The sequence below is a fragment of the Exophiala bonariae genome, assembly GCF_035927105.1.
Source record: "Exophiala bonariae strain CCFEE 5792 chromosome Unknown scaffold_7, whole genome shotgun sequence".
Taxonomy (NCBI): Eukaryota; Fungi; Ascomycota; class Eurotiomycetes; order Chaetothyriales; family Herpotrichiellaceae; genus Exophiala; species Exophiala bonariae.
In genome coordinates this window covers 473,281-486,693 of record NW_027042482.1, presented here as the reverse complement: position 1 = coordinate 486,693, position 13,413 = coordinate 473,281, and the positions used below count along the sequence as shown (strand labels likewise).

Below are 13,413 nucleotides of genomic sequence, written 5' to 3'. Positions count from 1 at the left end.
AATTCCACCATACGGTTTGAAGGACGGATTGATTCATCTGATTAATCCCTGAACAAGAACGCATCGTAAGTGTTAGCTGCATTCGAAGTGAGAGGAATGTGACTTATTCAAGTGGCCTGTGCGTCTACAGTCATGTCTTTGTTCCTTTGCGACAAAGCTTCCGAACACGGAGTTCCACACCACAGCCTGATCACGGCTGGTACATTGGCATCCTCGTCCTTCTCCAATGGTCATTTCGCTATCACAGGTTCAAACCTACACCTTCAACCGTGTTCTCAAAGACTCAATCAGGTAGCAATTCACCCCTAAGCACTTGCACCGGTGTATACCCGTACTCCTGCCACGGCGAATCTGAGAACAAGGAGAAACATGTTGTGGTCTGCTCATTCACCTGACAAGGAGCATTGATATATTAAACTTGCCCAATCCCTCAAGCTGATCAAGGACATTGAAAACAACACAAAAACACTATTGGTCTTCTAACAAACAACAAAATATCAGCATGCAGTCCGATTCTGAACACTCAAACATGGAGCAAGATCGGCCAGCTCGACCTCAAACACCAGATTCAAGCGTACCCGACGATAATCCAGCTCGGTTTAGGCACGACAGGGACTCGATCTCTGGGTATGGAGCTGGTTTGGAGTTGAAGTCTCCCACACTAACTCCTGGGCGATTACGACCACCGAGTTCGAGAAACCGAGAGAGAAAATATTCTCAAGCACCAAAATCGACTATAGAAGAAACCCGAACCCTCGATCTGAGTTCTCCGATGGAGAATCCCAGATTTTCGAACATTGACTACTCTGCACCATCCCGGGTTGTCTCGCCACTTGAAATTCTGGAAGACATTTCCAAAGTCCAACAGATATTTGCAACCGCGTCTGACTTCCATGAAGATGACAATGACGATGATGAAGAGATCAGTCCCAAGAATCTCAGACAAGAGGTTCCCGTCAGCAATCTAAAACCGAGAATGACTGATGGGATAACTCAAACATCTGACACAGATTCGGACGAAGATACAGCAAATGTTAGAACCGAGGAAACAAAAGTATTACGGGCCAAGATCCGGCATCTCTCAAGGCACAAGCATGATCTCGAGAAGTTCTTGACCAATCTCGAATCTGAGGCTGGCGATATAAGAGAAATGATATCGAAACAAAAGAGTGAAGTTCACGAACTGAAAATGGAGAATGCGCTACTTTCCGAAGCCCACGCACAGGCCGAAAAGGATCTGGCCTTCGTTCTTGAGAAGAATGAAGACCTAATCAAGACTCATGCTGATGCCGTATTCAAGCTCAAGGCTGAGATTTCAGAGTGCACAAGAATGAACGACCAACAAATCAAAGTCTTGGAGAACACAGACGAATATCTCACGGGTGTCCGAAACGAATGCCAACAGCTCAGGATTCAGGTGGAGTTTCTACGTAAAACGAACACAGATCTTCAAAAGAGGCTGAAAATGCACGAAGTAGCAGCGGGCGACAATGAACGGCTGTTTTCTTATATTACTCGGGCAAGAGATTATCAAGTGAAGCAAGACCTTGAGCATTTAATGCTATACGACACACTCGAACAACAATTTGCAATGTCGAGAACCCGGCACGCATCTGCGTCATCGGCTGTTCCAGTGTACGAAACCCAGACTCTTGGGGATTTTATGCAAACTCTATCCAATTCTCATCGCGGTAGCTTTGCCACCCTCGCAAGCTTGCCCATGTCCGCAGCTATGTCTGCACATATACCTGTGCCTATGTCTCCGTACAGTGGTATAAGAGGGCTAAAGACATTCAACATTTCACTAGGAGATGTTGTGTTTGCTATTCAACTAGGCATAGACCCTATCAAACCATCTCTGAGTCAGCGGTCTCGATCGAAGACCATTCATACTCTTCAACCCGGAAGACGGCCCAGCAGTGTACGTTATCGGCCTCCTTATATGTCTCGCAGAGGAACTATGATTCATAGCCCGTTAGAAACCATAGACGGCAGCTTTTCCGATGAATCAGATAAGGAGTCATCTCAAGCATCTACAGGCTCTTCAGAGTCAGATACAGAGCCATCTCAAGCATCCACAAATGGACTGAAATCAAGCGAGACCAACCCAACAAGGTACCTTCGATCATTTACAGAAAGATATTCCATGCCTCAGAACCCATCCTGGACCGTATATTCGAATAAAGATGTTCCAGGATCCAGGGAAGCCAGTCCAACGACGCGTCGTAGATCATTCGCACAACGGTACTCCAAATTCACGAGTCTTTCCTGGACCCCAGATTCGAACAGATTTGCCTTGGGATTGGCGATTGGCGATCCGTTCGTTGCATCTCCCACTGAGGCAAAACATATGGAAGCAACAAGTAGTAGTGTTTCCTACCACGACACGGGCAGCACGAGAAGGAGATCATCGCAATTCGTCATTTCACCCACGTCCTTTACGACACAGAAAACCGAGCAATCTTCGGTAATGTCGGATTTCAACATGGCAAAGAATGAGGCAGAGGAATTTCGATCAGGTTCAAACTCATCGGGGGAGTTCGTCGGTAGAAGTCTGAAGAAGTTCTTAATTGATTTTCCCACGCAGCAACATGACGACTCAGCAGTATCCACACCACACAAAACAACTCCGAGCACGTTGGAGTTCAGTCCTGTGCGAACCCTTTCAAGTTGTGATTCCAGCCCATCATTCCCAGAACCCGAGTTTGTGTCTAGTCGTTACAAGAAACGGAACTCTACCAGCAGCATGACATCAATGGTGTTGAAGAGCATATATGATCATATCGTGCAAGTTTATTACACGCCACAGATTACAGATATTCCCTCTCCAACGTGCGACGATTATTATTATGATGATGATGATGATGATGAGTCGACATCTCTTTTCAGTCTGGGCAGCTCGCTTGATTGCAAAGCATCTCCATCTACTGCGGCGACTTCTATCAGCACCCCAAGATCAGACGCGATGAGTTTTAGTTCGTCGGGCAGTCCTGTTGCTCCGAGCCCTCTTGCTCTCCGCCTGGTAACTGGCAGCCCAACCCCTGCACTGCGTGCCGCTGCGAAGAGCATTTCTGTCAAGCCATTCCCTGTGGGGAGCATTAGTGCGAAACCTGTTGCTGCGAGTCCTGTGTCTACGGCAAGTCTTCCTTCTGCGGCAAGTCCTAACGATGGGACAAGCCCACGTTCTGTTCGTTCTATGGCAACTGTTCATTCCGTGTCAAGTCCACGTTCTGTCGCAAGCCCTATCTCTACGGCAAGTCCTATTACTACGGCAAACTCTGATGAAGACCGTAATGAGAGGCAGATGAGTGGAGACACTTCTATTCAAGCACCTCTGCAAAATGATCAGAGACATCCTTCAACTTCAAAATTCATGACAATGGCAAGGCGACGCAGTTCAAATCCCACTAAGCATTTTGCGTTCCTGAAGAAATATACACATTCAAACAAGGCAAAGGAAGCAGCTAAGGATTATCAAAGAGAATCGATCGCGAGTCTGGAATCTATCCCTGAAGTAGGAGCATGGCTGCCCGCTATATTCGATCGTCCATTGCCGAGCCTCCACAAATTCAACGAATTCTATACCCATTATACGCAGTGTGTCACACCAGTCACTGACTGGGGTGACTTTCAACAGGATGTTTCCGTCGCTGAGCAACGAAGGCTATCCTATTGGGCTTGGACAAAGATTATGTGGAACATAGTCACTTGCCTCATCCTGTTGGCGTCAATATTTGGTTACATGCCAACCAAAGGCTTCGGATCGATGGAGTCAGATTTGATGATGAATACATCTTTAGCCGCGTACGTAGGAGAGAAAGACAAGCGAGAATCTACCAGAGCAGATGCAGAAACTGCCTGGGACCCAGTCGTCAAAAACGATCGGGCCATCCTACCATGGATTGGAAGACCTCACATGGCACCAATATTCTCTGAAGTCACCGAGAGTGTCAATTTCTTCACCATGGAAGGACCAAGTGAACCAATCACGGAAACATACTGGACCACGATATCGAATACGAAGCACAAGACAATCACATATACCGAGATTGAACAGGCTGAGATATCTGTGATACAACATCACATGGAGACCTCTAATGAAACCTGTACCGAAACCACTACCGAGACTGATTGCACGAGCACTACGACAGAAGTCCAAGAAAAGACAGTGACATCTACAGAGGTCGAACACATTCTCCTACCGTGGGTGCGAAACCACACATCGACGATTACGAATACCTTCACAAGAACGTCTACGAAAACTCTACCCATCAGCTTCACCGTGACAAAACAGATATCGCTATTATGCACAGAACCGACATCAGCTTCGGGGAGGACCAAAGTGATCACAGTCACGGACATCCAGAAATCTACCGTGACAGAAACTAAAACTCAGACCGAGACCAAGCACCAGACAGTGAAGGAGACCGTGGCTGCAGCATGTGTGCCATGCACCCCATCCGGTTCCTCACATCTCCAAGCACAACCACAACCACAATCACAATCACAACAATCATCATCACCATCCTACGACGCAACCGCTCGATACCGCCAAATAAACAACAACAGACATCTCAACCCCGCAGACGAGCAGATCATGCCCGCCTGGTCCATGGCAGAGCCGGACCGCTACGCCAACGTAGGACCGGGCTATATCGGGCTCTCGCCGTGGCTGCAACGCTGGTGGGATATTTTCCGATTCACTGTTGAGGAGCGGATTCAGTCGAAGATAAGGGGTTGAGTGCAGTACTACTCAGACACGGCTACATAAGTCCCAACTAGTAAAACTAGTGATGGTAAAGATGAACATCCTTCGCAGGGCAATTGACCCAGAAACAATTGTTGTATGTGCAGCCCGAGCATCCATCCTCTTTCCACGTTCCGTGTCTCTCGTCTTGTATCCTCATAGCGCATCGCATAGCGATATCACTGCCAATTCCGTATACTATATACTACTACATGGAGCCCCTCGTACGCTTTCGTCCTGGCATCACGATCAAGTCTCCGGGTCGCGCAAAGAGAGTCCATTCGATCCATCACGCATCCCATCAAGGCCTAGAGATGTACCATAAAGAAGCCGCTAAAATATTCGCCGCAACCCGCAACCTCGGTATGCAGCTTGCGTAAGGCTTGCCGATGAGGTGAATATTGGGAAATTCTTCTTGCGAATCCTCGTACAACTCTCTCGGGAAGCCCTGCGGGAAAAGGTTACAGAAATTTACGATCAGTGGATTTTCAATTGACATTTGAAGGCGGTTATAATGCTTTTCGTTTTGGGTAAATAGCGAGCTGTAGAGAGGAATACTTTCCCAATGCGACTTCGAGAGAAGGGGTTTTGGGAAGGGTTCCCTGTGCCGCACCGTAGGCGGTTTGCTCAAAGGTCGGCAATGATTCCCCGTACAAAACTGTTGCATTAGGATATACAATTTTTTTTGGACGAAACCTGGGGAAATCAATTCAGACTGTTGAAGTCGAGCGATTGAAAAAGGCCCACCAAACGAAAATGGCACCAACTACTTTGCATCTACGGTCAGAACGTAATGTCTACCTATCTCTCTAGCCGCGCACATTCGCTGATGTTCTTCTAGTTGGAAAGTTGCTTGAGCACCGAGCCGCCCTGACTCCCACGACCACAAAAGCACTCATTGCTGCGGGATACCAGGTTCTTGTTGAGCGGAGCCCTCAAAGAATCTTCGACGACGAGGAATACGAGAATGTTGGAGCCACATTAATACCGGAGAATACGTGGCGTGATGCCCCAAAGGACCACATCATCATTGGCCTCAAGGAGCTACCAGTCGAGACATTCCCCCTTGAGCATGTACATGTCCAATTTGCCCACTGTTATAAGCAACAGGCAGGGTGGGAGAAGGTTCTTGGCAGATTTGTCCGAGGAAATGGGGTGCTCTTGGACCTCGAATTCTTGACCGACGCGAGCGGAAGGAGGGTAGCAGCATTTGGGTATCACGCTGGTTTTGCTGGTGCAGCTTTAGCTGTCATGAACTGGGCGTGGCAGATCAACAATCCCGACCGGCCACTTCCATCTGTGTCATCGTATCCCAACGTTGACGCTTTGACGACCGACGTCAAGAAGGCTGTCGCACAAGGAGCCGAGAAGACCGGCAGGGCACCAAGAGTGCTTATCATTGGAGCCTTAGGGCGTTGTGGCAGTGGTGCAGTTGACCTATGCTTGAAAGCTGGTGTCCCAACCGAGAACGTCCTCAAGTGGGATATGGCAGAGACAGGTCAGAAATCACGGTCCGAGTAAAGTGAAATTTGGAATGGCTAACAGACGCAATAGCGAAGGGTGGGCCCTTTCCGGAAATAGTTGAGAGCGACATCTTCATCAACTGCATTTACCTCAACACCAAGATCCCCAACTTTGTCGATCTGCCATCGCTCGATACACCGAGTCGCAAGCTGTCCGTGGTCTGTGATGTTTCCGCCGACACCACAAATCCAAATAACCCGATCCCTATCTACACGGTAGCGACCACCTTCGATGAACCTACTGTTTCTGTCGAGGTCAAGGGCGAACCGGCGCTTAGCGTTATTAGCATTGATCATTTACCAAGTTTGTTGCCCAGGGAGGCAAGTGAGGCCTTCAGTCATGACCTGTTGCCCCATTTATTGGAGCTCAAGAATTGGAAAAGCAACCCTGTATGGGCCCGCGCAGAGAAGCTGATGCAAGAGAAGGTTTCTACTTTACCAAAGAGCGAGTTATAACCCAGGGGAGATGGGTTTTTTTGGCGAGCGGATTCATCGATTATGTCGATGAATGTGGACGTTTACCGATTTCGACTCTTGGTGCATATTGAGTAAAGGAAAGAATTGAGCTCTCCTTCATTCCACTGGGGCACGCTTACCCTGCAGGGTTTTTAGTCCTTGGTTTGCTACCACACCATGAATTGCAGGAGAAACTGGCGGTCTGTCTTGAGACAGCAAAGTGATAGAGCAGCGGGCGTTGGAAGACGGGGCGGGGTGGCTCAGGTGGTCCGGAAACCCTTCTTCCTGGAGACATTGCTATAGCCCTAGTCAGCTCCTCATAATCATCCCCTTGTGTGGACTTCTCTGATAGCTGACCCTCGACTTTGAGAGACAAGACGATCGCTTGTGTCGACATCTCAGCTTCGTCTTCGCTCTCGTGGTTCTCGACGCCTTGATGCCGATCCTGATCAGTGTCCTGGGGTTGCCCCTTGGTAGGATCCTCAATATTTCTGTCAAAAGTACTGGGCCGTCTCAGCGCAGATACTAGAATCGGGCTATGTGCCTCTCTCTCTCAACATCTACCTCTACATCCTCGTCATCGGTTTTGAAGCTCTCCGATCCACTATCTCCGGCCTCATCATCACGAAGTCGTGTCCACTTGCCTCTGGCATATTATATATGTGACGGAGTCGAACAGGCTCAATGGCACATTGCCATCAAGCACTGAACTCTATCGCCCAGCTCGCCCGGCAAGATACAAAGCATTCTACGGTTCAGACCGTGGCACGCCGTACCTGAGTCGGCCCCAATATCGCACCGTTTATCATGGGCGTGGTCATTTTGGGTCCTGTCGGTCCATGTCACAGTGCCTCCCTGATTCGCGAAGCGCCTTGTTGCCATCCAACAGGAAAGGGAGACCCATTCGTTGCTGTGCAATTGAAACCAGCTCCCCCCTCCTCTGATGAATCTACCTTGCACCATCTAATCTCGAGTCTTTGGAGCGAACCAAGTAAAGTTAATGGAATTATTTTGTTATTCATATACCTTAAATAAACCGTACCAAGCCAACCTGGAAGAAGAGTCCAAAGTTGTAGTGCTACCTACATGTTCAATCTCTGGTTCCAGGTTCAAACACAGTACCGTGAACAACCTGAACTAAAGTTGAATGCAGACCGTTTGAAATTTCCATCACGCCCCGGTCGACCTCATTTCGTGTCCCTGTCACCACCCCGGCCCCAATGACGGGATCCCTCGATATCAACACCTGCAATGCTTTGGGTATCTCATGAATTGTAGGATATATTTTGTGTGTTTCCTTTTCCAAATCCTTGCGTGCTGGAGGTTGCAAACGCAAGGGAATCAGATCCATATCTTGAAAATCACTTCTTTTCGCCCTCATCGACAGAGGCCTCAACATCTTCATATTGAGGAGGATTAATTTCACCGTCGATGATCAATGCGTCTTTCTCATCATCTTCAATGACGATTTCGACGGCACGGACATTTCCTCGACGACCACCACGGTGGAAACGGATCCATAAGAAGACAAGAAATTGACCAACGAGCATGCCAATTGCACTTGCCATCAAACCTCCAATGACCCCAAGAAGAGCGGGAATAACGAAGAATCGGAGGACTTGATGAAGCAAGCGGCCGAACCTGTGAGCATTGTGATTGTGGTGATAATGGTGTCCTCCCTGACTCGCCTGGCCGTGTTCATGGTGCATGAATGGTGGGCCACCTCTATGACCTCCTGGATGACCAAATTTGCCGGGGCAGCCTTTGCCTTGACCCTTGACCCATCCTTTGGCGGCTTGGGTGTGTGTTTTAGCAGCATTGAGCATAGCCTGGATACGAGCAGCGATTATGGCTCGGATGCGGCAAATCGACCACTTGGAGGAAGTATCACAAGTGGTGGCTCCAGGAGTATCGTTGAAGGGGATTGTAGAGATCTTGACAATTTTCGTTTTCTTGTTGAAGAGACGCAGGACGTGAACAAGAACAGTGTCGACCTTGACTGGATGTCCATTGAGGGCAGTAATGGTCAGTTCAAATTGGAACATGGAAAATCCATGGCCATGTTTAGGCATGCGATTGGAAGGGCTAAGCTCTCGCTCTGCCCAAGCGAAGTCCAGATGGAGGGGTGATGTTTTTTGTCCATCTTGCACTCGAATTTGAGGGGCGGTAAGGCGGAATGAGAGCACGGGATCTTTTGAGAAAGGGGTGGGAAGAGCATCCCCATTGATGGTCAAGCCGTCGGTGGTATCTAGAGCGAAGTCAAGTAGCTGTGAAAAGCATTAGCATGTGTTGATGCAGGACAGTTTCCGTATGCCCACAATCTTGTTCTCGATATCATATTGTACTTCTGCTGTGTCCTCGACGCCAAAGAAAGGACATCCAGGGCAATCGAGTTCGAATTCGCTAGGACCATTGAGGAAGGGGGGCCTACCAAGCTCAACGGCATTGGAGACCTCGAGTGGTATAAGGAAGGCTGCGGTATGGAGGGCGAAGGCACTGGTGGCGACCAGCGCTGAGGAGAGGTACATTGAGGCAACAAATGAGAAGGACAAGCACAGGAGACGGATGATTGGTGGTGAAGGAAAAGAAAAGAAACAACTGTATACAAAGAATATGACAGAAAGATCAGAGGTCAGGGAGATAAGAGGAGGAGAGGGAAGTGAGGGAGGAGCAGGTGGAAGGAGGTTGTGGTACGGTTACTCGGTACAGTAGTTGAGAATGTGGCCTTGCTGATGCAGTGTCTGCCAAATGCAGTGTCATGGCATGGCCTTGTTCTGTAATGAAACAAGGCCAGGCCGGAGAGCCATGAAAGTGATGATTGCAGTTTGAAGGCAGTCCAGTGCAGTGCAGTGCAAGTGATTACGAGGTACAACTCAAGTGGCCGGGCGATGCGGCTGCGGATGCTGACGGAAGCCGGACAGGTATTATTTTTAAGTTAGGGGCCCGCCTGCCCGCCTGAAGCGGCTCTTTGGCAACCCGCGGAGCCTTGGGAGGTTAATTGTGCACACGACCGTCACGACCGTCCCCTGGACCAGAGGTCATTAGGCCCCATTGTTTACCAAGTTCAGGAAAAGGACCAGGGGGTCCTCACTGATAAGCTTTACGTAGTACGAAGTACCTGGTGCCCCCCCCCAATCCCATGACTTGATTTGGTGCAAGTGGGAGCCCACTCGCTTCGGACTTTCAATCACTGGCAACATGGTGGCGTTGCATTGTACGGCAACTATGTCCGAATGCGAATGCGTGAGCACATCAACAACATTCACTAGTGAGCCAAGGCTGCAAATCTCATCCAAGTACGTACTCCTCTGGAGAATATGCTGGCTTTGTGCACATTTCTTTATTCACAGCAGCATCCTAGTCTGAGACTCCCTCATCACGATCAATAGGCGAAGTACTCTACAGTCTATACTGACTGCCATCAATCTCGTCTCAACTCTCCAATGATAGTGACCAGCCAACTTCACCATCCCCCAAAAGTGATCTCGGATTGATGCTGGCCATGACTTCCGTCCTCGTACGAGTTCCCATGTGGCCCTGATTGGGTAAGTACTTTGATGACCTCAGCGCTCACAAAGCCCCAGCGAGCTCCACTATGGCCCCCCTGATTTGGTCTTCTCCTTATCAAAGCTTTTGATCAGAAGATCTTGGTGTGTTTGCTCTCTAACCATGCAAGTACGCGGTATTCTGTATCTACTCGTAGGTGGGTATTCGTTCCTGAATTCCCTGTCTCCCGTCGAGATCACCATCGTTAGTATTACAGCACTTGGTATCTAAGGTTGATGTACCCCATAATCTATGGTCCTCATATCATCGACCTTGATAGATTCCCCTCTTCCGTTTCCTCGTCTGTCACCGTCTCCGACCGGGGACTGACCATCGTCTGTTTCTCCCATAGGCCTACATATCTCCCCCCTAACAGCAACAGCTCCTTGTGCGATCCTCTCTCCACAATGTTACCTTTATCAACCACCAGGATCTGATCCGCACTCGTCACCGTTGACAATCGATGTGCAATCACAATGGTCGTGCGACCTGCTGTCAGGTTCTTCAATGCCTCTTGAATCTTACTCTCGGTGTGAGTGTCCAGTGCCGAGGTGGCCTCGTCCAGCAGAACGATCGAAGGGTTCTTGAGCATCACTCGTGCGATTGCGATTCTCTGTAGCTCACCCCCCGACACTTTGACCCCTCTCTCACCCACTTTCGTGCTGTATCCTTGCGGAAAGGAAACAATTCTCTCGTGGATGGCTGCTGCTCGGCACGCTTCATACACCTCCTCGTCAGAGGCCTCCAAGCGTCCATACCTGACGTTTTCGAGAATCGACGTGTTGAATAATGCTGCATTCTGTGGAACAAATCCAAACATCTCTCTCAACGAGTGTACGGTGAATTCGCGAAGGTCATGTCCATCAATCGTAATGCTCCCCGAAGTCACATCATAGAATCTCATCAAGATCTTGAGTGTCGTTGATTTCCCAGATCCTGTTTCTCCCACAAGAGCAATCGTTTGTCCGGGTTCGGCTGCAAAAGAGAAATTTTCAAGCACATTTCGACCTTTGTGATATCCGAAGAACACTTTCGAGAACTCGATCTTACCAGCACCCGGTGCGTCTGACAATGTGAGCGGCCCATCTTGAATTTCAGACCGCTTTTTGAAGAGCTCCAACAACCTTTCTGCATCGATCAAATCCGAGGCCAACCGGCGATAGCTGTGGCCCAGCGTCCACAGAGGCCAGGTGATGGTGTCCCAATATGACTCGATCGCCACGAAATTCCCCACCGGTATAACACCATAAGCAATGCGATATGCAGCCAAAATCGTCACGAGAAACCTCCCGAAAACTTGACACAACTCTTGAGCAGCAAATAGAAACAGTCCCACGTCGTTGTTCCACTGAGTTGCCAAAGTGGCATTTTTGATGGTCTGCGCCAGTTGCGCTTGCTCATACTTTCGTCGGTTGAAGTATGACACGGTTGCCCAATTGCTCACCATCTCGTACAGCATGCGGCTCTCGGCTCGACTGTTGACCGCAGACTCTCTTCGGGATTTCTTCAGCACTGCCGTGATGTAGTGAGTCACGAAGATAAAGGACAATCCAACGAAAACCACAATTACAACCGCATAGGCATCCAGAAGGAAGGTGAGATACCAGGAGGCAATGACGAGATCCAATAGGACCGGTGACGTGTCCAACACCACTGTCCGGAGCAGAGAATTTATTGATCCAGCCTGTTCAACCGCTCGGATCACCTCTCCTGAGTCCTTCCCGTCGTGGAAGCTCATTGATAGACCCATCACATGATCGAATGCTGCCCCGTTCAGTTTCTGATAAGACCAGTTTTCGAGTCTAGTTTCCAGCATCTGGTTCAGAACCGAAAGCCCTGACGACCCTGACGTCAACAATCGCAGAAGACCAAGAATGGCCACGTCTTTCCACGGTATGTGCCCGGTGGACGCTGATTCATAAAGTTTGTCGATGACAATCCCAAATTGTCGGGGATACAAAACATTCAACGCCCGTTCCGCCAGGATATTGGCGCCCAAGACAACGAAGTAGAGTTGAAATTTGCGATCAGTCGGCCAGATATATGGTAAGAAGATCATGTACTCCTTCAGGTATTTGGTCCACCCTCCTTCTTGTTTGATTTTCTTCTTCCGCTCCTCACCCCAGAATTCTGCCGATTCCGAGTCTTCATCGTCAGGCTCATCTTTACTGTCATTTTCTGCGGGATCCGACTCGACATCAACCTCTGTACCGTGATAGGAACGATCCACCCCAGTGTGAGAAGCGGTTTCAGAATCAGACTGTGCAGGAATCAGTGGCTGCGTCTCATCCTCGCTCGCCGTTTCCTTCCTTGTCAAGATAATCGAAAACCCCAGTGCTGATAAGAGCACCAGAAGGACGATTCGGGCGCATTGTAAGGCGAGGCTGATACATCTTGGCTTGTCAGCCTTGCTGCCTGTCAAGACCGATAGAACAGTGATGAGGAATTCGATCATCAGTGCCGTTGTCCATGCACTTGTGAAGGGTCCCCATTGAGGCGCAGTGCTGTCCAACAAGGACAAGAACAGTGTGGCCCACGTCAGCGATTGTAGTAGATGATAAACAACCATCCTCTGCGGATGGAAGTCTTGGCGATTGCGTAGATTATCTGAGACGAACAAGGTGCTTTGCACAATGTAAACCACGGCTATGAGGGCACTCAAACATATCGCGACTTTCTGCCTCTTTTTTGCGGGTGTTATCTTTTGCTTTGTTGCTTGTAATGTGAAGACGCCGATTATCGAGGCTCCCAGAAAAGACGCTCCAATGGCAACACAAGCAAAATAGCAGAGGCCCGCCAATAGGGCCCTCATGGTCGATGAGGAACTGGCGTGGACTAACATTCTAACACTTCTTTGAACAAAGGAAATGGTGAGAAGTATTAGGCGCACAAGGCATTGTCCAAGGTGAAAAGTCGAGGTTCTTTTGTGTATAAATTGAGGGAGCCCGAGGGATCCTCGATCGAATCAGAGATTATCTTGCTCCCCACATTCTATTCTGATGACTCCGTTGTGAGGCGTAATCGACGGTAGCGCCAACTCTCCTACCAAAGATTGTAGTTAGTCACTAGGAGTGGCGGCTGTGTGTTAAGCTGTAGGCCCTCATAGCTCTCAGAGTTGTAGAAGGATAAACCTGGTGGGTG

At 49.1% G+C, this 13,413-nt stretch overlaps 4 protein-coding genes across 4 annotated transcripts; 2 read left to right on the top strand and 2 right to left on the bottom strand.

Moving 5' to 3' along the window:
* Positions 1-502: 502 nt before the first annotated feature.
* On the top strand, positions 503-4,741 carry LTR84_012190 (uncharacterized protein; the record flags this gene model as incomplete). The annotated part of the gene is made up of 1 exon (XM_064855714.1): positions 503-4,741. The coding sequence occupies one exon, from the start codon at positions 503-505 to the stop codon at positions 4,739-4,741; it is 4,239 nt and encodes a 1,412-aa protein (XP_064708374.1).
* A 762-nt stretch (positions 4,742-5,503) lies between these two features.
* Positions 5,504-6,726, top strand: LYS4_3 (mitochondrial Homoaconitase; the record flags this gene model as incomplete). Its single annotated transcript, XM_064855713.1, has 3 exons — positions 5,504-5,537; positions 5,589-6,245; positions 6,302-6,726. 3 exons carry the CDS (start codon positions 5,504-5,506, stop codon positions 6,724-6,726), a joined length of 1,116 nt encoding a protein of 371 aa, XP_064708373.1.
* Positions 6,727-8,087: 1,361 nt separating this feature from the next.
* Positions 8,088-9,254, bottom strand: LTR84_012188 (uncharacterized protein; the record flags this gene model as incomplete). Its single annotated transcript, XM_064855712.1, has 2 exons — positions 8,088-8,993; positions 9,045-9,254. 2 exons carry the CDS (start codon positions 9,252-9,254, stop codon positions 8,088-8,090), a joined length of 1,116 nt encoding a protein of 371 aa, XP_064708372.1.
* A 1,277-nt stretch (positions 9,255-10,531) lies between these two features.
* Positions 10,532-13,084, bottom strand: LTR84_012187 (uncharacterized protein; the record flags this gene model as incomplete). The annotated part of the gene is made up of 1 exon (XM_064855711.1): positions 10,532-13,084. One exon carries the CDS (start codon positions 13,082-13,084, stop codon positions 10,532-10,534), a length of 2,553 nt encoding a protein of 850 aa, XP_064708371.1.
* Between the last annotated feature and the right edge of the window lie 329 nt (positions 13,085-13,413).